Below are 24,843 nucleotides of genomic sequence, written 5' to 3'. Positions count from 1 at the left end.
TTTGTGGTGTACGAGATTTTTTGTTAGTATACGTTAGATAAGTGTAGACATGAACAATGGGTGAATTATGTTCAGCCGTGCAGTGCCACATCGCAGTTCTACAAGTGGGCGTGCAGTGACTCTCCCTCATTCATCTGTTTCTAGTCTTCACCTTCCTTAGTTCCTTTTGTGGCGTTCAAGTATCATCTCGTGACTTGGTGTATCTAGAAAGAGGTGTGGTGTCCTGTGCCTTCCTTTCATTGTTCCTGAGGTCTCATTGGTTCCCTGTCTGGAAGGAGGGACGTATTGTCAATTGTCTTTTCCCTTCCTTCTCTCTGTTCTCCGTCCTTTCCATTCATGAAGGCTGTGCAGCTGCGTTGTTCCACTGTTGCTGCCATTTAACCATCGTCAGTTGCAGAGTTTAAGAATTTCAAGGTTGTCAACATGCAGGTGTGTGAATGTCTATCGGCTGTTGCCTCCCTGTGTTGGATGTCTTAGCACTGTTAGACTGTGAATTAATGAAGTCCAGCTGTCTTACACATTCGAAATCACCTTGCTCAGCAAATATAATGAATATATTGTTCAATGTGTGCATATCTAACACTATCTGATATAAAATATAAAGAACTTGCAATCGACATCCTACATTACCACCAATTAGTATCTCACAGTGTTACTGATTATGTATCACAATTCCGCAGGCATTTATGAGAGATCCCAATCATTACAGGGTAAGATGGATGGTCTGTGGGGCCCCTCAGGGACTATGGAAACCGACACATCAGTTTCCTTGGGTTTTGAGGACTCCTTTTCTCCACAAGAAGGCAGCGCGGTGGGGAACACTGCTCAGAGTCCCAGTCAAGGTGTGTCTAGTTGTGTTGCTTAGTGTGGTGCTGGAGTGTGCCAGCTGTGTGTGGAGGGAGGGGCAGAGCCAATTACATTGAAATACTATTGGGTTTTCTCCAGTATCAATGCTTTATATTACAAGATAGAATAATTGTAATCATCGATAATATACCTTGCCACATTTTAAATTGGACGTTTGGATGGGGTCCTTGTGTGACAGCCAGTCCTCCATTGGTCTCATACCTCCACAGTTCACCGGCACAATCTCCAACCCCACCCCCTTATTTCTGTCTGTCAAAGTAACTTTTGACAGTGGCAGTACAAGTCCTCTATTCACTTTCTTTCTTTCAAGAAGTATTTGTTCATATTGTAGATACCTGCCTTAGATTGGCAGTGAAGGCAGCCATATGACAAGCTTGAAGCAGGAAACGGTCCATAGTATGACTGTGCATGTGAAGGCAGATCAGCACTGACTAGCAAGTCAGGTCAGATGGAAATAGCAGTAAGATCACACTCCCCTATTCATATGACACGTTTAGGATGGAGGGAACTTTCATGTAGAATATGTGCCTTGATTTTTATCGAATCAGTGATGTGGAACAAAAGTTTTGGAAATGATTTCTGAAATACACCAATTTATATAGAAAGAGACAGAGGGTAAAGAGATAGAGCAGGGTTGAACAATGAAGCCAATCCTGTGATCTGCTATTTCCATTGTATCATCAGTTATTTGATGCCATAGTCATTAACCAATAAACCTCCTCCTTCCAGAGAATTATGTTCCACTTCAAGACTCCCAGCAGTATCTGGCAGGGCTTGAGTCCAAGCTAGCTCGCATACAAGGCCGTACTGCTTCCAACAGGAAGACAGAGAGTCGCAGACTGCTGGATGCCTTGGCTGGCTCCAGAAGCCACCAGACTGTCCAGCTGATGCAGGACACTGAGTCTCCATGTGGGAGCATTCCTACAATGGACACACCTCCATCATCATCCACCATAGATCCACAAGGTGAAGTAACAATATTTTGTCACATCAAACCATTTAATAAGTATGTTTTATGAATATTTGTTGCCTTTTATTCATGTATGCCTTTAAACTGCTGCTGATAAGATTATGAACATTAAATTAAAACTCTAGAAAATAAAAAATGAAATGTTTTAGATGAAATTGTATGACTGCCTTCAGTGTGCTGTTAGTACAGTATAAGTTTTATGATGTAATGAATAAGTGGACAAAAGAGGAGTGAGTTAACTGCATAAGCTACAACACTGCTTGCCTCATAGCTTGTTGTGAATACTAAGTCTCACAACAAAAGTAAGATGCTTAATTAAAGCAATACTTCATATTCCATGTGAATGAGTATGTCATCAATTTAACAGATCTCCTCCTTTCCAGGGGCCTTGGGTGCCATGTTGAGAAGGGTGGCACCTGACCGAGTGGCTCTCACCGCTGAAGAATTGTGCCATTTGCTGCAGGCTGATCTTCTTGCACAGATGCATGAATCAGAGAATGATGCCTCACCAGATACTCGTGTAACAGACAAGAACCTCACACCAGGAAACACCTGTGGGAGTCAGGATAAAACATCAGCCAACCTCTCAGGGACTGGAGAACACAGGGACCCTTCATCTGATGAAGGAGAGAAATGACAAGTGTTCCATCTTAACCAGTGTCTGGCTACTGAAACAACTGTTGTTAAGCAGTGAACATGTCATACCTCAAAAACATTATGTACACTGTATGTATGTTCATTGTGGTAGTAATTATACATGTCAATAAATTTAAAAAATATGCCTGTACCATATATATATATATATATATATACATAAATACAAGTGTAAATGAAATGCTAAGTGTTACAGATTAATATAATGAAATTTATAAAAGAAATTTTTGACTACACAGCCTCACTTAATTTTTTTTATAAAATTAACATCTTAGAGGAGCATCAGGATAACTTTAACTTTTTACACAAAGGTTCTTCATGAGAACCTTCCAGCAACACTTCTAAAGGCAACTGAAAGCTGACTCGCATCATTGCCTTATTTGGAGCCACCTGTCTTACATGAATCACCTCCTGAACATGTCTCTTTAGACTTTCATAACTTCTGTGAGATTTTTTGGACTTTTCACAGCTTTGTAAAGTATCACTATGAAGAGCATCATCCTGTAACACCTCACCACCTCCTGCTGCTTCACTAGGCTTGGAGAGATAACCCAAATTCTCAGCCACTTGTCCAATGGCAACATCATCAGCTGTCTCTTTAGTAAACATGTAAACATGAACCACAGGCAGTTCCACATCCTGCGACACTTCCTGAACACCACTCATGAGGCCTTGAAAGCTTGACAAGAAAGTCACTGCCAAAGCTGGAAGGTTCATAGTTATATGCACACCACCCACAAAGTACGGGTCTTTCCATCGTTGTATCAGATCAGCTTTCAGTGTTGTCTGAATGAAGTCGTGTCCATCCATGTTGAAGCATTTCACTCTTTCCACAACCTTGTTCTTAGTGCAGTTTTTCACCAAGGCATCAAAGGAATCTGGGTTTAGGTCATTAGCCAAGACATAGCACTTCTTTCTACCAGCAGGAACAGCAAATGGCCCCACCCCAGCCATCACATCATACAGGACATCTCCATGCTGCAGCTTCCCCACCACCCTGCTGTGTTCCGTTGACAGCCGAGGGTTCCAATACACCCGGGCAAAGTCCATCGTGAAGGAACAGCCATTCTCCTTCACAGTGACCAGAGTGTCCCCAGTACCCCCAAGAATCTCCATTTGAAAATTCCTGTATGTAGAATCAATAGTATTGACTTTATTTACAACCATGGAGATATTTGGTACTTTGTCTAAGTACACCTCGCCAATGAGAGTCTTGTATGGCAGCAGGTGTTCACGCAGGTTGAGGTGAAGAATGTGGCCAACTATGGAGAAGCTCTGAGCACCCTCCTGATTGGCAGGAAGGACAGCTTTTAAGATGTCTTCTGCTTTCCAGTTCTCATATCCCAGAGTAATCTGTGTGTAGCCAAATGTGGTATCATCTTTACCAATGACTTCTCCTAACTCTTTCTTGATAACTTCAAAACTCTTCACTAAAATAGGATTTAGAAGTATTTCTTTCTTATCTGCATCATCAGCAGCAGTTCTGACAGGCTTTGATTTTTCTAATTTCAACAAATATTTTTTCAAGCATTTCATCACATTGCTGATTACATTGCTTTTGACTGTCACATTGGGCACTGAAATTTCCTTCTGAAAAGCTCCTCGATCAAGTTCCATCATACCACTGACAGTCTGAGGGGGAAGCAAGATGGTGGTCTCCATATTTGGTTTTCCAAGAGAAGTGTAGCTCTGGACCGTGGAACATAAACTAAAGGATTTACTTATGCCTAAAGTCCAGCTGAAAGCAGTACGGCTCTGAGATCCCGATGACTTTGCAAGAAATGTTTTTAACTTCACCACAGAACTGAGGTTGCCAAAGCCTTTTTTCTCACATCTCAAGCTGGTCCATGTGTGCCACAGGGAACGAACTGACCTGAAATGCAAATATTGTTTATTCTATACATTATTTAGAAAACCGCTATAAGCTATAATACTACCTATTACTAAACTACATTGGTATGGATTTTTAAGTGGGGGTTGCCTGTACAAGATTTACATGTCAGAAGGAAAGTCACATGGCCATTTATTTGTCATCATGTGAGACTTGGGAAGTCTTCTAATTTTTCCATGATGTCTGTTACAGCATCAGTATCTCATTGACAGTAGTCAGTGAGATTCTAAGCTATTAGTGCTGAGATACACTAGTATGTATTTGTCATATGAGCAACCCTCATTGTCTTAATGAACATTCACACAACGAAATTTCGCTACAACGAACGTTTCCTTTTATCTATAGTCCTGCTCCTCCAACAATGTGGATTGGGTGCAGCTGTGTTGGGGAATTCCCGCTGTACAGTGTCTCATAGCCAGCAATGCAGCAGAGTTCTAATATTAGTAAAACTTTAGCAAATATGGTCAGCAAATATACATACGCATTTAACCTTAGTATTACAACGTATGAGAGAACGGTAAACTTATTATTGATAATATATTCATAAGCCTGGCAAGAAATGTGGCATACATATTTTACAGTGTTGCTAAAAAAAAAAAAACATACTTATAAAGAGGTTTCCTTGTAGTTTGGGATGGGTAAATAGTTCCATAGTTATAATTAGATTATATCATGAAGGAAAGTACTTTAAAATAAGCTGACATAAATAAGAAAAAAACTACATTCAAATCCTCACGGCAGCAACACCAATCACGCCCGCCATCCATACAGGTGATGGGAGGTCAGCTGGTGTCCTTGACCAGGAAGAAAGAGAGGGGGAGGAAGAGGGAGAGGGGGTTAGCCAACGAGGGATTAAAGATATGGCAACGCTGTACTCCCGCTATTTCCCATGGGGGCCACACCCAATCCACATTCTTAGACGAGCAGGACTATACTCATATAACGAACACCAAATTTTATCTAGGTAATTTTTTCCAAGTTTGAAAGTCCCGCTGTCAGCTTTTGAATACACCAGCGCCTCTCGTGCACAAAATGCGCACCACTCACTCCCCTACCCTTCCCCGCTCTTAGTTCAAAACAAAAACAGGGTCCAGCACCAGCTCATCATCTCACGCTCAACATGCAACCAAAACGCCCTACAACCAGCCCTGCAATGTCACCTAATGTTGCTAAGAAGACCAGGAAGTCTCTTACTCTACACTGCTGGTCAGAGCAGAAGGTGCAGTACCTGTGACATCTTATGAAGGAGATTAATGACACAGAAAATATGTTTTAATGAGGGTATTCACCTAAACTAGTGATTGATAGGGTGCCCTCGTGCCTTCTTGACCTTTTGAGTCTCCTGGGAAGTGAATCACCCAGGTGGTGGAGATACTGAGCGTCAATATTGTCCCATATGTCCTGAATAGCGGCTTGGAGGCGTGGGAGGGAGGAGGTATCTCTCCTTTAGCTTCAGTTTTATGTACTCCCAGGGATTTTTTATAGGGTTAAGGTCTGGGGAACTTGCAGGCCAAGGTTTTAAAAGGCTGACATTGCAGAAATCAAACCAGTCAACAATTAACTTTGCCGTATGGCACGGTGCACCATCTTGCATGAAGGTATCAGCATTGCACTTTTCCATACACTCATCTAACTCATCTAGAATTAGCTCAAAGTAGTTATTTTGGTTCATACGAACATTCTTAGGCAAAAACACTAATTTTTCAAGACCATAGTAAGAAAAACAACCCCACACCATCAAAGAATCTGGATTTTAATGTGTGTGTTGTGTAGCATGGATCGTGACGGTTGCTACCGGGTCTGCGGTACACATGGTTTCTCTGGTTGTTTGTAACCCGAAAGCTTGCCTCATCTGACCAACGTACCCTACGACACTTACCTAAGTCCCAATCTTTGTGCTGAGACACAAACTGCTTGCCTACTGTTAAGGTAATCATGACTGAAGCAAGGTTTAGAAACTGCGGCAACTCCGTTATCTCATGTTGCCTTTCACATATCTCCGCACACTCCTTTTACTCACCCCACCCAGCACAGAGGGTTCCTAGCCTAAAGTTTCTTGCTGTGTATGGGAGGGTTGGCCTAAAGCTGTCTTCGAATAATGTTCAGAGTTCTCTGGCTCACACTGCGCTTACACTTCTTCAGACTTGTAAGGTGGTGGCGAAGCGTCTCTTCCTCCCTCACGATAAATTTTGGTCCAACGTTGAACAATTCTGAGGCCTTTGCCAGTGTTCGCGGCAGTTTCTTGATTTGACTTATTCTCCCTCACTGAGACACAAATGACTGAGATTTGGGCCTTACTAATTAGTTTCCTAGGTCCCATAATAGGTAGTAACAGGGCACAATGGTAAGCTCACGCATCCACAAAAGGGCCCGTGAGGGAGGGTGAAAGAAAATTCAAATGCAATCACACGAACCACAGACAGAATGTTGACTAAGGAAACATATCATCTACTTTGACAACTAGAGCTGCAGAGTTGTCAGATAGCGACATACAGCGAATCCGCCGTATGTTTAGGAGTTAAGAAGGATGAATGAAATTTGGTCAGCGTGGAAGTTGTTGTCCCTTTCGCACATTCCGCTCTGACCAGCAGTGTACATAGTTCTATCAATCCTGTCCACGGTCCGAGTGTTGGTTGGGCTTCCTCACTCAGGGCAACGGTTTCCTAGCGGGTGGGCTTTGAGATAGGAGGTACCCCAAAACGTATCTCCTTTAGTCCATAAATTCCCGTGAAAAGCCCACACGGTAAAAAAAAAAAATAAAAAAAAAAGTGCTCCCATTAGGTTTGCCAGAAACTCATTTACTTTGATCCGGTTTGAAGTTGCTGTTTTGCACAACCATAGTTCCCATACACTGCCTGTTCTAAATGTACTGAACAAAAAAACTTACAAGTTCATATCTAGGTGTATATTTCTTGAAGTGAAGTCCTCCCACAGATGTGATATACAGCCCTATGCAACAAGGCCTTCATGGAGTGTTGGTGATGAATGCATCATCCTGTCAACAAAAGAAACTTTCCATGATATTGGTAATATTTTGGTGATGGAAACAAAATCCTTGCTAATACTAAATGGTAATGATGGTAACATATTGTTGGCAGATATTCAGTAGATGAAAATAGTGAGGTAATAAATATTCTTATTATAATGTATTATTAATTCAAAGGGCAATTCAAAGTACAGGGTGGGGCGCGGATACTTCCCGATTTGAGAATGAAATAAAAACCTGTTCACACTTCACAATTCTTTATTCTTCTTTTATGCCTTTCACACAACATGGGAGATTTACTTTTACACTGTTTTAAAGACAATATCTTTTAAATGTCCACCTCCATTGTCAATACACTGATTCAGACGATTTCGGAAGCTTTGGTCTACTCTCTCCAGCATGTTGAGCGGTATATTGGCTATTTCAGTTCAGATGGCGTTCTGTAGGTCTTCCAGGGTCTGTGGACGGTCGTTATAAACCAGGGATTTGAGATATCCCCACAAGAAATAATCACAGGGGGCTAAATCAGTGTGTGCCCACACTGCACGCATTTCAATGGGATTCCTGAGAGAAGCTTTTCCCGACCGACTTATTTCCTTGAGAGGAGACTTAAACTGGCCTGTGTGCTCACCTGATTTGGCCCCCTGTGATTATTTCCTGTTGGGATATCTCAAATCCCTGGTTTATAACGACCGTCCACAGACCCTGGAAGACCTACAGAACGTCATCCAAACTGAAATAGCCAATATACCGCTCAACATGCTGGAGAGAGTAGACCAAAGCTTCCAAAATCGTCTGAATCAGTGTATTGACAATGGAGGTGGACATCTAAAAGATATTGTCTATAAAACAGTCGAAAGTAAATCTCCCATGTTGTGTGAAAGGCATAAAAGAAGAATAAAGAATTGTGAAGTGTGAACAGGTTTTTATTTCATTCTCAAATCGGGAAGTATCCACGCCCCACCCTGTAAAATCTTTACAGAATTAACATCAAAATGTGGATTTCCTGTGCACAAATATCAATGTGTTGTTCTTGAGTCTAAACTATATGTTTCACAGAGTAAGTTTCTCCTTACTCAAGATCACACAGTACCTAATGAAAAAAACAATAAAATAAATAAATAAATAATACTAATTTCCTAGAAAAACCAACATCACATTCTTTGCAAAAACAGTAAATCTATCACAGAGATACTTATGATTGTGACTCAAAAACAAGTATGCTAATCAAACAAATAATTACTTTTTTTCTGTTGCACAGCATGAGGGTGAGCCAGCAGGCCAGCTGTTGGTGTCACTGTGTGTAGCGGTGCAGTCAATGCAGTGGTGCCGGTGCTGACACATACAAGGGAATGGCACAGCGGGAGTGACAGCGAGGACAGTATTTGCCTTGGGCCGCCCACCACACAAGTTATATGACTCCAACTTGCTTACCAACTTCTATCCTACTAAGCAGCCGGTCTGTGAGGTGATCACAGGCGGGGTAGTTGTCCACACTTCTTCAGGAAGACGCAGGTGAGGCGGATAACCGCAGCTTGGTGTGAGAAGTAGACGCCTGCTGCCGCCAGCAGGGTGGGCAGGTCAAAGGTAGACACACCCAAGGCAGCAAGGTGATCACGAAGCACAACACGGTGCTATGTGGTGATGCCAGTGCCACCCTAAACGCGCGCCGCTCGCCAGCAGGCCGTCCAGCATGACAAGTGTAAACAAACACACGCTATCGAATCACCGAATCCACGACGAGCCGAACACACCATTCACACCAGTCACACTACACATTCACGCCTCAAACGAAAAACACCTCTATTATCTTAGTTTTCACACACACACACACAGAGGAACGGAAGAAGATGGAAGGACAAGAGAACATGAAAAGATCAGGATGAGGCATTGGGAAGCCCCGATGTAAGAAAGGTGGTATGATGGCAGCCTGGGTGGTGACCAGGGTGACCAGGACTTGGGAAATTTCCCAAGATCTTGGGATTTCAAACTTCGCCTTGGGATCTTGGGAATTTTTTTGCAGAAATGCCGTAAATCTTGGATTAAATTTTAATGTCTGTATATGTCATATCAATCTTGATGGTTGGAGAGAGAGAGAGAGAGAGAGAGAGAGATAGAGAGAGCATTATATTGTCTCAGAACAAATTTAAGTCTATATGGCTCATATTGTTGTAACAGCTACTTTTGAATGTATTTTTTTAAGTAAAGAATCACAAACATACTTAGGAAAGGTCTAAACAGATTGCATATTATCACCCAAGAAGAACTCCAGTGACATCTTAAAACTAGCACTACAATTTCCATCGCTTGTGAAAGAGGATGAGTTGGACGCCCTGCAGGATCAGTGGAAGGATTTGCTATATGCAAAAGAAGCACTGAAGAATCTTAACGAGAAGGCAACTGCTTTCTGGAGTGAACTAAAATCAGTGAAGGATGGGAACAACGAGCCGAGATTTGCCTGTTTGTCAAAATTCATGTGCGGCCTGCTAGCTCTGCCTCATTCATCTGCATGTGTGGAGCGGGTATTTTCGCAGCTGAATATGATAAAACAAAACAAACAAACAGGCTTGGCGTGTCCACCACGTCAAACAGACTCCTTGCTAAACAAGCGATCAGCCGTCAGGAGGTACCATGCTATCAATGGCAACCATCAACATCCCTCATCAAAGACGTAAAAAGTGGGCAGTGTTACCGAAGGTGTGCTGAGCGAGAACGACAAGACAAAGAGGAGAGGGTGGCAACACTGCATCCAGCTGTGGAGGATGCCATTGAGGGCGAAGTAGACGAACCCCCAACTCGTGTATACCTGCAGTAATACTGAAAGGTAAGATGTCATCTTATATCAGTAAAATTGTGTTAATTATTGTCTTCTTTAAATCTTGGGAAATTTTGGTCGATCTTGGATTGTTTTCGGAGTCACTCTTGGGAAATTCGAAATTTGCCACTGGTCACCCTGGTGGTGACCTTCTCTTCCGACCTAGGGCACAGTGTATGGATGTGAATGCAAGGAACTACAGGTGGTCTGAGTCCCGCAGCAAGGTGTGACATGGGAGAGGACGAGACGGTGAAGCATGTCATGCTGGAGTGTGAGAAGTATCATCTCATGACAGGCATGAGATGATGCAAGTGATCATGAGTGAATTAGGGCATAATAGGAATGAAAGAGTGGAGAAGACAGGAAGGGAATGGATGGTGTTGCAGCTAGGACTGTGTAGAGAGACGTGTGAAAGGATGATGGAGGCTGTGAAGGAGTATCTGGAAAGAATGTGGCGAGCGAGATGTAGGGATCATTAACGATGAGAAATTCTTTTTTTTTTTCTGTTGTGTCTTTTTTGTCCTCTACAGGAGCAGCCGATCCAAAGGCCTGGCTCTGGAGCGATCCCGAGCCACCTGTAGCATCAAGATCAAGAAAATCTGTGAAGGATATTTGAAAAAACCGTTTTCCACACAGAACGGTGGAAAAATGGAATGTATTGGATAATGGAATTATCACAGCACATAGTGTGCATAGCTTTACAGAAAAACTAGATAAATGGAGATATGGAGACAGGACACTATGTGCCCCGCTCAAACCTGTACGATACAACTATATAAATACACACTAATATATATATATATATATATATATATATATATATATATATATATATATATATATAATGCATTTAGCTAAAAAAAATTCAAGATTTGTTAGGTCATTTCACTGATCTGTAAATGGCATGTCCTATAGTGTAGAGAAACAACTGCACCACAATGTTATATCATTGAAAAGGCCATCATGGTCATGAGTTTTTATTCTTTATATGTATCCCCATGTGAGGAAAGTCTTTCCTAACACAGTAGGCCACCAAATGCAGTATGAAAGGGTTCTCCATCCACTCAGCAAAGGGCTGGACTTCTGGCCTGGTGTGCAGGTCTTTCAGGACTTGTTCCACAACTGCTGCCTCCATATTGAGCACCAAGGCTCCTGCCAACACCTGCAAGATGGAAAGCCACACCATCATATCACCATTCTTATGGGTGAAAGTTACCTGTGTTATTACAGTTTGATCCAACAAGTCTTCACTCCTTTATTTACTGTAATGGATCATTCTGGATCACATTGCATTCCTGTAACTTTCCTCCTTTTTATGAACAAATGCTAAAGGCAGATGTGAGGAATGTAAAAGAGATGATTGTTATGAGATAAATTTTACTATTACATGCTACTGTATGAAAATAATAATGAATGATAGCTGGAAATCAAGGAAGAGAATCAATGGAGAGAAAAAGAGGATTTATAACTGAAAGAATATAGAATAAGACGTGAATGTGACCAAAGAACTAAAATAATAAGCAGTAAACAGAAGAAATGAGATGCAAATGCTATGGTTTTGATGATGGAAAGATCTAATCAGGAAAGGGAGTGAGAGCAACACAAGTCTTTGCTCCTAGACATGATAAAGTCACCTGTTCTCGGGTGAAGCCATAGTCCAGCAGCAGCCACAACACTGTCTTGAAGTTCACAAGGCCATAAGGGGTAAAGATCTCCTCCTCCAACACCTCCCTGATCTATCGACACAGGCAATGATATCAATGAGAATATGGTCTTACAAACCATACACATAATGATGCATACAATTAAGTGATCATAATAGTACTAACAATAAGCACACAAGTACAAAGTAGTGCAATCACAAGCCTTGGCTCCCATGTGTTCTTGTCACAAAATAAAACACATACTAAACACTATACATACTACAGTACTGGTAGAAGCTGCAACTCCCTGAGACAGAGGGACCAATTTTCTACATGACAAGACTGACTTCACATCACAAAGAGGCAATATGACACCACTAGTAAGAGCACAACATCAGAGGTGGTTAAATTCTTCCATACCTGTTGCACTCTTTTTCCTCATAAACAAAATATAAATGTTTTTAAACTTCACACAATTTCATCCTGTAAGAATTATGGAAAGGCTTAACAAAACAATTAGGTCACTATCACACTTTGATAAGTCAACACTTGTATGTGGATCAGAATCAGGATTATTTCAGAAAGAGAGTCAGAGTAAAACAGAGTTAGCATATAAAGGATCTCATCAATGTCTTTTCCTCTGGTAAACTGGAACTCCCAGCCTGCTTCTGTATTTTCATCTTCCTACAAATTGACTTCTTTTAAGAGGGAAGTTTCAAGACATTTGTCCCTGTCTTTTGGATAACTCTTAATAACTTTGAGGAACTGGCAATCCAGTGGGCCTTTTTTTTTCATTTTATGTTGTCCTTTGCCAGTCTCCCCCTCTTGCACAAAAAAAGAAAGAAAAAAGAGCACAAGATATTCTTTTCATATGGGAGGAAAAGACACTAATAGTTTTAGTAAGAGTGTAGAAAGGTGGTGATTCAAACAATTCTAAATCTAAATACTATGAACATTACCTCTTCAGGAGGCAGACCAAGGGCAGTGGCCGCATAAGACACAACTTCTGGCGTCGCACTGCGGCACAGATGGCGATTGGTGTGCTGGGCATGCTGGAAACACCACAGTGAAGATAAACTGAGCTGTATTATCAGATGTAATATCTATCTATTCTTATATTACACTGACAGTCTACTACAGACAATGGCTGAGACAAGTTGTACACACACACACACACACACACACACACACACACACACACACACACACACACACACACACACTATAAAATTAGTAAAGTGGATGGGGAGACACAAGAAGATATAGTCAAACCTCAGCAATCTGGACCTTAAGGATGAAAAACCTGCTGTGTGAGTTGTGGAGCAATGGAGATGGTGAAATGAAATACAGTTTGGACAATGGGAGAGAATGAATGAAGGAAACATGACAATAAGGTCATATACAATAGTAAAATTAATGCTATGTGTACAGAAGAATGACTATCTTATAAAATGGGAGGATGTCATTGAAACTTGGGAAGAAAAAAATTGATTATGAGGGTATGGAATGCACCAAAAAACGAGAAACATGTACATGGACATGAGAAGGTTGATTCTTCACAGGCATTCTTTTAAGGAACACAATGTTAGACAAATACACACCGTCATTGCAACAGAGAGACTTGTGATGATGCGACCAGACTCCACACTGTTGAGCACATTCTTTATCTGCTCCTGGCTCCTCAGCAGCTCAAACATCTTCTCAGATACCATAATAAACTAGAGCAAGAAATCAAAATAAATAACCAGTGGAGGTGATCCACCAGGGAAGTCCTTTCAAAAACACCTATTTTTGTAATAAGTCAAAAATTCTTTATTCTATATTGAAATCTTGATAAATTAGCTCAATAAAACTTTCCTTCATCTCACCTCCCATTCTTGAAGTTGCTTCAAGGTCTGCAGTCTCTCACCAACCTCTGAGAACCAACTAGTCTTGAACAAAGCTACTGTGTGGTAGGTGCAAGTAAATGGATGCACTGCAAGGAGAGAATTACACCAAACATTGCTTAATAAAAATAACAGAATATCAAAATGTGGTCAATATTTACAAATAGATGCAGTATGCTGACTGACCTTTGTGTTTCTGAAGCAGTCTGAGCCAGGCTACTAAGTGAGATGCAGGGATCTGTAGCACCTTGGGCACTGCCTTGGCCACCTCCCTGGTGGGAGTGCCTCCAATACTGGGGAACTTCTCTAGAATCTCTTTGGTATTTGTTGGATCCAGGTAAAATAACTGTGGTTGTTTTTGCACCTTCAAAAAGGACTATTGCTTTAATCTTTCCTTGATTACAATGTTTCAAGAACCATCATTCAGATTTCATTAGATATCTGACATATTTTGCCTATTCTTACTCTGAACCAGCCATTGTGAGTAAATTTCTATAGCATAGAGACAGAACTAACTCACCTCAGAGAAGTTCAATTCCAGACTGTCAATGAAAAGGTCACACAGCACAGGATAATGATACAAAGGCTTCCACAGATAGGTAGCTAGGGTGGAATGCAGGAAAGATCCTACCACTTCTGTGTCTTCAGAGAACCTTTTAAAATAAGAACAAAATGGAATTAGGTATAAAAAGGAACTCTTCTAAAGTGAATATTAAAACTTTTCTTTAGATTATTTTCCTGTGTCTTCTTTTGGCAGTATCTGACTTAGCTATATAAAAAAAGATACATTGTGCAAATCCACACATTATTCAAGAAGTTTTCTTTGATTAAATGTGCACTCTAACAAAGCATGGCTACAAAACCCACCTATGAGCCAAGTAATGCTTGAGCAGATACAAGAATACCTGCTTCAGTGTGACTGTATCATCACTGTTGGAAAGGTCACGGGCAGCCTGCAGGGTGGACTCTGGCAGGTTGAGGTCAGTGCTGCTTGCAATGAGGTGCTCTATTGGGTCAGATTTAAAAATGCTCTTGGGGTCTTCCCTTGAGAACTTCACAGTACTGTCCATCAACAGAGTCATCCTGAAACAATGGAGATGATAATGTTGTATTGGCAAGCTATGTACAGTACAACATGTATCCTTGCAAACCCATAGACGTTCTATAAACTTTATGACCTTGATGTAAAAGATTACCAAGATAAGGGGACATTATCCATTAGTGCATGTCATAATGTCTTTATTATTTCCAGTATTTCTTTTGTTAGAGTTATCTCATATTCGTCTAGCAGGTAAAAATTTAAAGAATGTGCTGAACTTCACTGGTACCAAGATGAGCTCAGCATCAAAATACAATCCCTGGACCTACAGCTTCCCCATAATACAATGAGACACAGCACTTAAAGAAATAAGTATATGTGGTAAAGGAAAAACCAAATCCTAACTCTTGCATAAGTTCTTTTCCTCTCTCAATCTCATCTCTACTACTGATAAAACACAATTTCTAGCACTGCTAAAGAAATCTCAAACACCTTAAATAAGTCTTTCCCTTTAAAAGAATGTGGACAGTAATGATGAACACAGTGGATGAAGGCGTAACACCACTTACCATGGGACATAGTATAACGACGGCTGAGACAAGGAGAGAGTCTGCAGGAGCTGGACACGAAGCTTGTATTGTAATGGGGTGAGGAGCAGCACTTCCTTGAACCGCTCCACCTCCTTCCAGCAGTAGCCATCATCCTGGACACACCACAATCAGCGTTAAATCAGGCAATGTTTTTAGGCAATGCTGTTTGTTCTCAGCCAATGATGAGTGAAGGAGTGATTGTTCTGATGCAATAAAGCTGAATCTTGTTATCACAGATGAAACATCAGTAAACTTTACTGCAATTAATACCACAAGGAAGATGAATGATGGTGCAATACAATTCAAAGTTTAATATGCATGATCTCTTTTTAATATAAAAGGCATGTTTCTTACTTTTATCAACCTAAAGATGTGGTCCAGCTGGAACAATGGTACCCTTTTAAGTTTTGGGAAGTTTCTGACAAACTGCTGAGCTTTTCCAAGAGTTCCCAAGTCCTCTAGGAAGAGAGTGCAAGGAAAACATTTAGTGTGAGTATATTATGTAACAGTTCTTATGATCACTTATGGATCATTCCAGTGAATATTTCAATTCCTGTTATTACTAGAAATAATTATTCTCACATTCAAGGACAGTTTCTGCACTGAGCAGTGATGGAGATCATGCCCTACGGTAGAAGCTAAAGTATCACTCCACTCCCACAGAAAGAAGTAAAGTCTACTAAACTCTCCTCCATTCTTCTATGAGGCAAGAGACTCACTGTAGTAGTGGTGGATGAGAGAGTAGGGGCTGCGCAGGTAGTGCTTATACTGCGCTTTACTCTTAACCCGCTGGCAGTATGTTTGAGCAGTGTGAATGGCCTTGGTGTTGGCCATTGCTTTCCACAACAAACCACAGCATTTCTAAATGGAAAAAATAAATAAATAAATAAAATACCTAGTAGAAAGTAACTTCAAAAGATGTTTTGATAGTAACATGTTGCAAATTTGAATTGTATCTTACATTTTTCTTACATGGTTAAAGAACAAGGTAAAATCTAAATAAACAATATTAAATATAGGCAAACTATCATGCTCTCCAAAACACAGTAAAGGTAACTCTTGATTTACGCGTTTTTGTTATAACACGACCAAAAAAATATTATAATTAATTTAATTTGTGCGATCGGTTTGCTTATACGGGATTTGGCCCAACCGCATTTTCAAACTGAGCGCCAAACGCAATTTCAAACTGCGCGCCAGAGAGTTCCGCAGCTGGCCGATAGATGGGAACTCCGCTCTTCTCATGCCTCATTTGCAGTCTGCCAGCACTGAGTACAGACAGAATCTCTTCAATCTGTCTATAATTCAACAAGATGGCCTCCAAAACGTCCTTCATTTTCTTCTGCATGTGGGGTTATTTTTGATAAGTGGATTTTTGATAAAGTGGTAAAGCTCAGAGGAAGATGGTGATTGACTGTGGTGTGAGTGGTGAAGGCAGTGACGCAATGAGTGTTGTGTTTACATATTTTTTGTTTTGTTGTTTTCTCTTATTATCTTTTGCTTTCTCTTATTATTTCTTGCTTTTCCCTTTACTTTAAATACACTTCTAGTATTTAGAATGGTAAATAATAAAAACATGTTAATTTAGCCAAATATATAGAGTATTTTGTATGAATATTTTGGGGCCACATTCCGCATCCCCCCTATTATGTATTGTTTCTTATGAGAATTACATGTTTGTTTTACGCGAATTTTGATATATACGATGCTTCTCGGAACACATCTATCGCGTAAATTGAGAGTTACCTGTAAAATGTTAGACCCATCTACTTCTCAAGGTATCTAAACATTTCTCACTTGAAAAATGAAGTCAAAGGTCTGGAAGGAAAGGACACAGTTTTGTGTCTCAAGTTTATATATTATGTAATCAGTTTTGAAGAAGACAAGACTCTTTTATTATGTCCAGTGACAATGGTAACAAACTTCATAAAGGTGATGACAGTCCACAGTAATCCTGATCAAATATCATAAAATCAGATCCACTAAGGCAAACACCTACTCCCACCATCCACACTCTCACTTCACACATTCAGACAAATGAGCAGGCAAAGCAGATGATTAACTTCCTGTCTCACAATTCTTATCTCTGAATGAATGATGAGTAGGTGAGTTACCATTTCCACCAACAAACTTTGCACTTCTCACAGAACTCCTCTGAGGATAATGGGTGTGGAAGATCAGCATAGAGTCTCGTGTTGCTCCACCATCTGAAATACTGACATTTATAGTGAAAGACTAATACAACAAATTTCCAAAGCTACACAAACAGCAAATTATGAGACACTTTAATAAATCAAGGTATTAAATAAATATGATTCAAACAATGCAACACTGACAAAGTGAGTAGAGTCATAAATGAGCTTTAAAATATAAAAAAAAAAGAAGAAGAATTAATGAACTATAGGACATAGTTAAGTATGTTTCTTGTAGAAGGAGCATCATGAAAAGAGCTGTTCATCCACTGAAAGCTTGAAAGGAGAGTTTTAGCAGAGATACAATGTAAAGTATATATCAGCTCATTGAACGTTGTGGTTTGCTAGCTATATTGTGTATAGCAGTGGTTCCCAATCTGTGGTACACGAAGGCCTTCAAGGTGGTATGTGATCACTTTTGGGGTCATATGCCATTTTTAGTTAAAATTAAATTCATTCATTTCTCAAAAAAAAACTATTACAATACAGAAGATAGCTTGGCTAGTATAGAAGAAACAGATACATCCATAGTATTATATTGAGTTATGTTTCTTTTGTTAGTTCATTTGTGTGTTCTACTTGTGAATAAACTGATATTTATTGTAAATGTCTGATGTAGCCAATGGGGAAGACTTTTTACAGCTCACAAGTATTCTCTTAAAAATTGTCAACTTGAGCATAAGTGAGTGTGTTTTTCCAGAAAGTGAGAAACTTGCTATTGTTAAACCTACTCTAAAGAGTAAACTTGATCGGCAGTGCCTTTCTTCATACCGACCAGTTTCAAACCTATCATTCCTATCAAAGATTATTGAAAGTGTGATTCATGTTCAGCTAATGGATTATTTATCTACTATTCATGTATTGCCTGACAATCAGTCTGCATATAGGAAGTTACACTCAACTGAAACAGCATTGTGTAGTGTCACTAATGATCTTTTGTGTATGATGGATGAGGGAAAGTGTGGTGTTTTAATATTGTTAGATATGAGTGCTGCCTTTGATACTGTAGTGCATGATGTACTGTTAGAAGATCTGCAGATCATAGGTGTTAGAGAACGTGCACTGCAGTACCTAAGGAGCTACCTTGTAAATAGGAGTTATTGTGTCCAAGTGGGGAGCTCCTTTTCTGAGCACTGTCAGCTCAACAGAGGTGTTCCCAAGGCAGTGTGCTGGGACCGGTATTATTTAGTGTTTATACTATAGAATTGTCTTTCATTTTGGAGGAATTTGATGTAACCTTCGCTCTCTATGCTGATGATACTCAGTTTTACTTAACAGTTAACAATATTTTAGATACAGAAAATACATTGACAAGAGTTATGGCTCTTATTAAGGGATGGATGAATAAAAAAGTTGAAATTAAATGTAGAGAAAACTGAATGTTTGTTTATTGGAAAAAAGAGTGGCCTTAGGAGGTTTAACGAAGTGCAAAGTTTACATGTAAATGGTACAAATATTTATTTATCTGAGAGGGTTAAGGATTTGGGAGTCATAGTTGATAAGTATTTAAGCTTAAATGATCAAATAAATGAGGCTGTGAGAGTGGCAAGGTATAATCTGAGGAACATTGCTTTCATAAGGAGATATTTGGATGAATATTCTGTCAAGTCTCTGATTCAAAATCATGTAATAGCCAAGCTGGACTACTGCAACTCTTTGTATTACAACCTGACAAATTATCAATTAAGGAAATTACAACTGACAATGAATAGGGCTGCCAGAATGATAAAATATGTTTCACCTCGCGACAGAATAACGCCTGTACTCATTGAGTTGCATTGGTTACCTATAAAGGCTCGTATTGCTTATAAAATTTGTGTGTTAACTTATCAAGTCATGACTACTGGAAAACTTGTTTATTTAAGAAAGTTATTGCATCCATTTGAGGTTAGGACAAGTGTTGTAGTAAGGCATGCAGCAGATGAGTACAGGCTAAATGAGCCAAGGTGTAACTCAGATACGGGTTTCAGAGCCTTTCAAGTGTGTGCTCCAAGACTGTACAATAGGCTTCCAGTGCAGGTTAAGGCAAGCAATAGTATTGAACTTTTTAAGAAAAGACTAAAGACATATTTATTCAGGGATGCCTATATGTCAGATATGACTGTCACTCAACATTATACTGTGTAAGATTTTAATGTGCAATTTTTATGTTTTGATTACTTAAACTACATTACGTGTATAGCTAGATTTTAACGTGTGTGTGTGTGTGTGTGTGTGTGTGTGTGTGTGTGTGTGTGTGTGTGATCAGTTTTTACAATATTTTATATAGTACTCTGCTAGGTATTGTTCATATTTGTATTTTATATTTAATTACTATAGAATAGAGGCTCTGCAGAGCACCACTAGTTGGTGGAGCAGGGTCTGAATGTAATGACAAAGAATAAAGAAGAATAAAGAATAAATGGAACCAGGTGATATGTAGGGACTGCACGGGACCTCCAGGTGATACTCACTCAGGAAAAGTTTGGGAACCACTGGTGTATATCACTCAGGTATTCCTTCTTCACTCTTGTATGGTAAACAAATAGTTAAGTTCTCAAGTAATGGATATGATGCCAACTAAGTATTTCCACTAGAGTGAAAATACTATTCTATTCTAAAGAAATTCATATTCAATACCAAATAAAGAGGAGCAGGACAACAAAAATGATCAAGCTAGTTATTAAATATACCATGAGAAAAACGTGCCACTTGATCACAAATCTTTCATTTCAAAGCAAATACAGAAGATACAGTAAACTTGCAAAGGAACACTACACAACATCGGCTCCACTTACCTGAGGCTGAGCTGCTCTCTGATGACTGATGTATCGACTGTCGCTACTTGCTGCTTGGTGGCACGCTCCTACTGTTTCTTGCACTGCTTCTTTTCTTCTCTATGTTTCTCCCCTCTCGCTTCTCAGGGTACTCTAATCTGCCTTAACTTCACGTTCTTAGATGTCAGTTTAATAGTGTTCTTTACTCGACTTGTTTTTACTGCCGTGGGTGTCTGCCCCTGCCTGGCCTGCCCCTGGCGGGTTGTTTATGTACGGACAGGAACAAGTTCTACTTCACAACGGCACCAACTCTGCCAATATGAGAGAGAGAGAGAGAGAGATTTTACGTTGAGAGATCCACAACCCCTCGAATTACATCCCGTACCTACTTAACTGCTGCTAGGTGAACAGGGATTTACATATTAAGAAGCTCGCCCATTTCCTTACATATGTGTGTGTATTTACCTAGTTGTAGTTTTACAGGGTTTGGGCTTTATGCTCATGTGGTCCCGTCTCCATATCTACACTTATCCAATTTTTCTTTAAAACTATGTACACTCTTTGCTGACACCACTTCCTCAATGAAACTGTTCCAAGTCTCAACACATCTTTGCGGGAAACTAAATTTTTTAACATCTCTCAGACATCTTTCCTTCCTCAGTTTCTTACAGTGCGATCTTGTGCTTCTAATGTCATATTCTTCTCTCAGGATTAGTTTCTCATTATCCACTTGATCCATTCCGTTAATCAATTTATAAACTTGTATCAGATTCCCTCTCTCTCTCTGGCAGGTTTGGTAGATCCATAGCTTTTAGTCTCATCCTCATAATTATGTCATCCTTTTAAATTTAAATTCTTGTAGCCATTTTTTGTAGTCTCCCCAATTTCCTTATGTGTTTCTTTTTATGGGGGTCCACACAACTCCTGCATATTCCAATCTGGGTCTTATTTTAGTGCTTATCAATTTCTTCATCATTTCTTTGTCCATATAGTGAAATGCTAATCCAATATTCCTTAGCAAATTATACGTCTCTGAAAATTCTATCAATATGTGTGTGTGTGTGTGTGTGTGTGTGTGTGTGTGTGTGTGTGTGTGTGTGAATTAAGTTCAGACTTTGTGGTAAATTGAAGCAAAAGGTCTCGTATACTAAAAGCTATATAATGCAGAAGTAATTGTAGCATTTAACTTTACTTTGATAATAATATTCAGAGGCAAAAAAAAAAAATTACATTCTGGGCATAAACGAAAGGGAAAAAAAAGAGTACAGTGGATGGGAATATAATCATTATTATGTATCGATGATTTCTAGCTTGATGTTAAAGAAAAAAAAAAAAACCTTGTTTATACACACAATTAAATTCCCTGTGAATCCTCTGTGCTATTATGCAGGCTGGTATGGTGTTCTCTCTGCTACAGTGGACGGTACTGCAATAGGTAAAAGTCATATTGATAGACTCGATACAGCCGATCCACCTCCTCCTTTGAGAGCTGACTGAAAAGCGTCCGCACACTGCTGTCCATGCCTCTGTTGCTTGTGGACGAGGAGTGAGACTTTCTTCCTTCTTTCTTGGCCGCTGTTAGAAGTAATTCATGCTTACTTTCCTCCATACAGTGCGCTCCGTCATCCTCTTCTGCGGGATCGTGCGTCTCCTTGGTGTGTCTTGGCCGCTGCAGGGAGGGCCGCCCACCATTCAGAACGTCCTTCGCCTCACCATGCAAGCCACAGTACTCATTGATGAACTTAACGTCTGAGTTGAAACATTCAACGTTGCTGAAACACAAACATCGTACAAACATCGCTAGGTATGAGTGAATTAGTTTTTGTATACATAGTACATATAGGCTACACGCAAAGAACGGTAAAACAGCGTGACACTATATAATTAATTACTTGATGTAATATAGGAGCAATTTAAGTCGTCTCGTACGTAACACAAGTGAATATTATACAACACCAGACTTTCATACTCTAACTGTTCTGTTTCGCCTAGCTACTAATGTATAGAACATAGTTTCATTGCAGTATTAGAAAAAAGTAATGAGTAGTAGCTATGGCTATATGCATACATAATAAACTAAAATAAACATCGAAGTTAAGAAAATAAAGTGTCACAAAACAAACATAAGACTTTCAGATCTGAACTGGAATATTTAATCTCTTTTTTTTTTTATACCATGTGGGCTTTTCACGGGAATTTATGGGCTAAAGGGGATACTTTTCAGGGTACCTCCTATCTCAAAGTCCACCCGCTAGGAAACCGTTGCCTCGAGTGAGGAAGCCCAACGTACACTCGGACCGTGGACAGGATTCGAACCCGTGCACCCTGGAGACCCTCGGACCCCAAAGCACGCATGGTTCCACTGTACCACGGCGGCTCTTCTTGTCTCAACCTAACTTTACTGCAAGAAGACTGATTTATCATAATACCGTCCACTGCAGCAAAGAGGAAACTAGTAACTTAGTACATTAAAGAATAAAATATAGACACTAAAGTTAATAAAAATAAAGTGAGAGAAAACCAAAAAACCATAGAATTTCGATGATCTCACCTGATGATAGTGTAGTTAACGGTGCAGGGCGAACACAGGTAAGTGACGGGCATCCAGCGAGGATCGGGCGGCGGCAGGTGCGGGCTGGCCACCCATTGTTCGATGGTGTGTATCACGTAGCGGCAAAACTCACGGAAAGAGGCGGGCACTGCAATCTTGGCTTGGCTGTGAGTGTTTCTCTCTCCCTTGGTCCTCCCTGGAAACTCTGAAGTGTGTGTCTTGTTGGCTTCCTTCATCAACGTCTAAGAGAGGAATGAACAAGATAAACAAACAATAGATAGAATCTGAATTTGATGATTACATTATGGTGGTAATCAGTCAAGGCATGTAAGGTAATCAATCAGCCATTCAAGTAAGCAGGAATATAATCAAGGAGATAAATAACGGACAAGCATCATACATAACGGAAAAAAGAAGAACAAGAAGAACAAGAAGAACAAGAAGAACAAGAAGAAGCACAAGAACAAGAACGTGGACAACAACAACAACAACAACAACAACAAGAGAAGAAAACACAAAGGTCTTGAGGTACCAAGATCTTACACCCAACACCTTTCTTTCAAGAGTTACACCATAGACCTTATTATTTTTAACGCTCACCAGATACGCGGAGACCAGCCTGCTGAATGGATGCCGCGCCACCATCACCCGCACGCCGTCACCAAAAGCAAACGCCTCCAGTGCCTCAAGGGTCGGTGACGGGAGGCGGCGTCCTAACAGAACATCCACATTGTTGCCTGTCACTGAGGTGTTCCCTTCATCTACCGAGCCGAGCATGTATTTCGTCCACGGAAGCCCGACCTGCAGTGTTAGTTCGTGTATTTCAATAGAGACAATGTGTGTTCTATGGTACTTTTTATGGTGCAGAGACATGGTCACTGAGGAAGAAGGAAGAGGATATTCTGCTGAGAACGAGATGAGGATAGTGAGATAGATAGCTGGTATTTCAAAGGGAAAGTGAAGGTATTAGAAGGTCCTCTTATGCGCTGCTATAAATGCCTCACTCGTGACTCTTTTCCCGCCACCATACCTGCGGCACGGGGCAGTACAGGATGTGGTGAAGGATATCCCACCGGAGCTTCGTTAGCAAGTAGGTGTTAAGGCGACGGCGCCTCAGCAAGGGTGACTGTATCTTTAAGGAGGTGCACACTTTTCTCACCCTAAGTCGTCGTGCTTCCAGGTGTGATGGGAGGCTGCCAGGATCCTGTCAACACAATAGTAGTAGTAGTAGTAGTAGTAGTAGTAGTAGTAGTAGCAGTTCATGGATCCCACAGCTTTACAGTGCAGTAGTGTCGTGACACAGACTCCTGTTCTAATCAAGAACATTATTTTCATAATAGTTTACTTAAAAAGAGTGAAGTAGCGATCCATAATGATAATGATGATGGTAATGATGATAATAATAATGATAATAATAATAATAATAATAATAATAATAATAATAATAATAATAATAATAATAATAATAATAATAATAATAATGAAAACAATAATAGTAATAATAATAATGAAAATAATAATGATAACAATAATGATAATAATAATAATAATAATAATAATAATAATAATAATAATAATAATAATAATAGTAATAATAATAATTATAATAATAATAATAATAATAATAATAATAATAATAATAATAATAATAATGATAATAATGAAAACTATTCTTTCATGTTTACTTGGCCATGACTGACAAAGATTCAAAGAGAATATATGACTTGAATAAAGGTGACAAGCAGGATATGAGAGAAGAGTGGAGGGTTCCTACCTATGAGTCTGTTGCTACTACAGTACAAATGCAAAACTGAATCGTTGGTGGTGTTTGATGGTATTCTAATCCTGACTCACTGGCCCATATTCTGAAACACTTCGGCGCCGCACCTTCAAAGGACTATTTGAAGTGACACGGATTTTTAAGGATGTTTCTGTAATCTTTTAAATTTTAGTAACGTGTTAACAAGTTTTCTGCATTATCAACAGTATAAATACTCTTTAGA

General features: G+C 39.8%; 4 protein-coding genes across 16 annotated transcripts; 1 reads left to right on the top strand and 3 right to left on the bottom strand.

Annotated features, from left to right (window-relative positions):
• The first annotated feature begins 100 nt into the window (after window positions 1-100).
• Window positions 101-2,715, top strand: LOC123498951 (coiled-coil domain-containing protein 32-like). The gene is made up of 4 exons (XM_045246544.1): window positions 101-429; window positions 710-842; window positions 1,597-1,833; window positions 2,221-2,715. The coding sequence occupies exons 1-4, from the start codon at window positions 424-426 to the stop codon at window positions 2,472-2,474; spliced, it is 630 nt and encodes a 209-aa protein (XP_045102479.1). The 5' UTR covers window positions 101-423; the 3' UTR covers window positions 2,475-2,715.
• LOC123498950 (tRNA (guanine(37)-N1)-methyltransferase-like) lies at window positions 2,623-9,285 on the bottom strand. Of its 3 annotated transcripts, none has more exons than XM_045246541.1 (3): window positions 8,612-9,285; window positions 7,270-7,393; window positions 2,623-4,364 (listed from the first exon to the last, which is right to left on the bottom strand). In XM_045246541.1, the coding sequence occupies exons 2-3, from the start codon at window positions 7,275-7,277 to the stop codon at window positions 2,774-2,776; spliced, it is 1,599 nt and encodes a 532-aa protein (XP_045102476.1). In that variant the 5' UTR covers window positions 7,278-7,393; window positions 8,612-9,285; the 3' UTR covers window positions 2,623-2,773. The 3 variants fall into 3 exon arrangements, with proteins under 3 accessions (XP_045102476.1, XP_045102475.1, XP_045102477.1); XM_045246540.1 differs by having other exon boundaries at window positions 7,270-7,377; XM_045246542.1 differs by having other exon boundaries at window positions 7,270-7,377; window positions 8,803-9,285.
• A 1,859-nt stretch (window positions 9,286-11,144) lies between these two features.
• LOC123498945 lies at window positions 11,145-20,452 on the bottom strand. Of its 11 annotated transcripts, none has more exons than XM_045246526.1 (14): window positions 20,311-20,452; window positions 19,987-20,041; window positions 17,417-17,556; window positions 16,061-16,202; window positions 15,696-15,799; window positions 15,321-15,454; window positions 14,580-14,795; window positions 14,233-14,365; window positions 13,899-14,076; window positions 13,695-13,801; window positions 13,428-13,544; window positions 12,786-12,878; window positions 11,818-11,919; window positions 11,145-11,345 (listed from the first exon to the last, which is right to left on the bottom strand). In XM_045246526.1, the coding sequence occupies exons 3-14, from the start codon at window positions 17,456-17,458 to the stop codon at window positions 11,151-11,153; spliced, it is 1,563 nt and encodes a 520-aa protein (XP_045102461.1). In that variant the 5' UTR covers window positions 17,459-17,556; window positions 19,987-20,041; window positions 20,311-20,452; the 3' UTR covers window positions 11,145-11,150. The 11 variants fall into 11 exon arrangements, with proteins under 11 accessions (XP_045102461.1, XP_045102467.1, XP_045102462.1 ...); XM_045246532.1 differs by having other exon boundaries at window positions 17,487-17,556; XM_045246527.1 differs by having other exon boundaries at window positions 17,417-17,548.
• Window positions 20,418-24,047, bottom strand: LOC123498458 (carbohydrate sulfotransferase 8-like; the record flags this gene model as incomplete). Its single annotated transcript, XM_045245562.1, has 5 exons — window positions 20,418-20,600; window positions 21,642-22,061; window positions 22,841-23,082; window positions 23,441-23,641; window positions 23,871-24,047. Coding segments are annotated over 4 exons (981 nt in total), but the record flags the coding sequence as incomplete, so codon positions are not given.
• Between the last annotated feature and the right edge of the window lie 796 nt (window positions 24,048-24,843).

The sequence above is a fragment of the Portunus trituberculatus genome, chromosome 48 (genome assembly GCF_017591435.1).
Source record: "Portunus trituberculatus isolate SZX2019 chromosome 48, ASM1759143v1, whole genome shotgun sequence".
Taxonomy (NCBI): domain Eukaryota; kingdom Metazoa; phylum Arthropoda; class Malacostraca; order Decapoda; family Portunidae; genus Portunus; species Portunus trituberculatus.
Note: the sequence above shows the minus strand (reverse complement) of the source record. Positions and strands in the feature narration are given on the sequence as shown.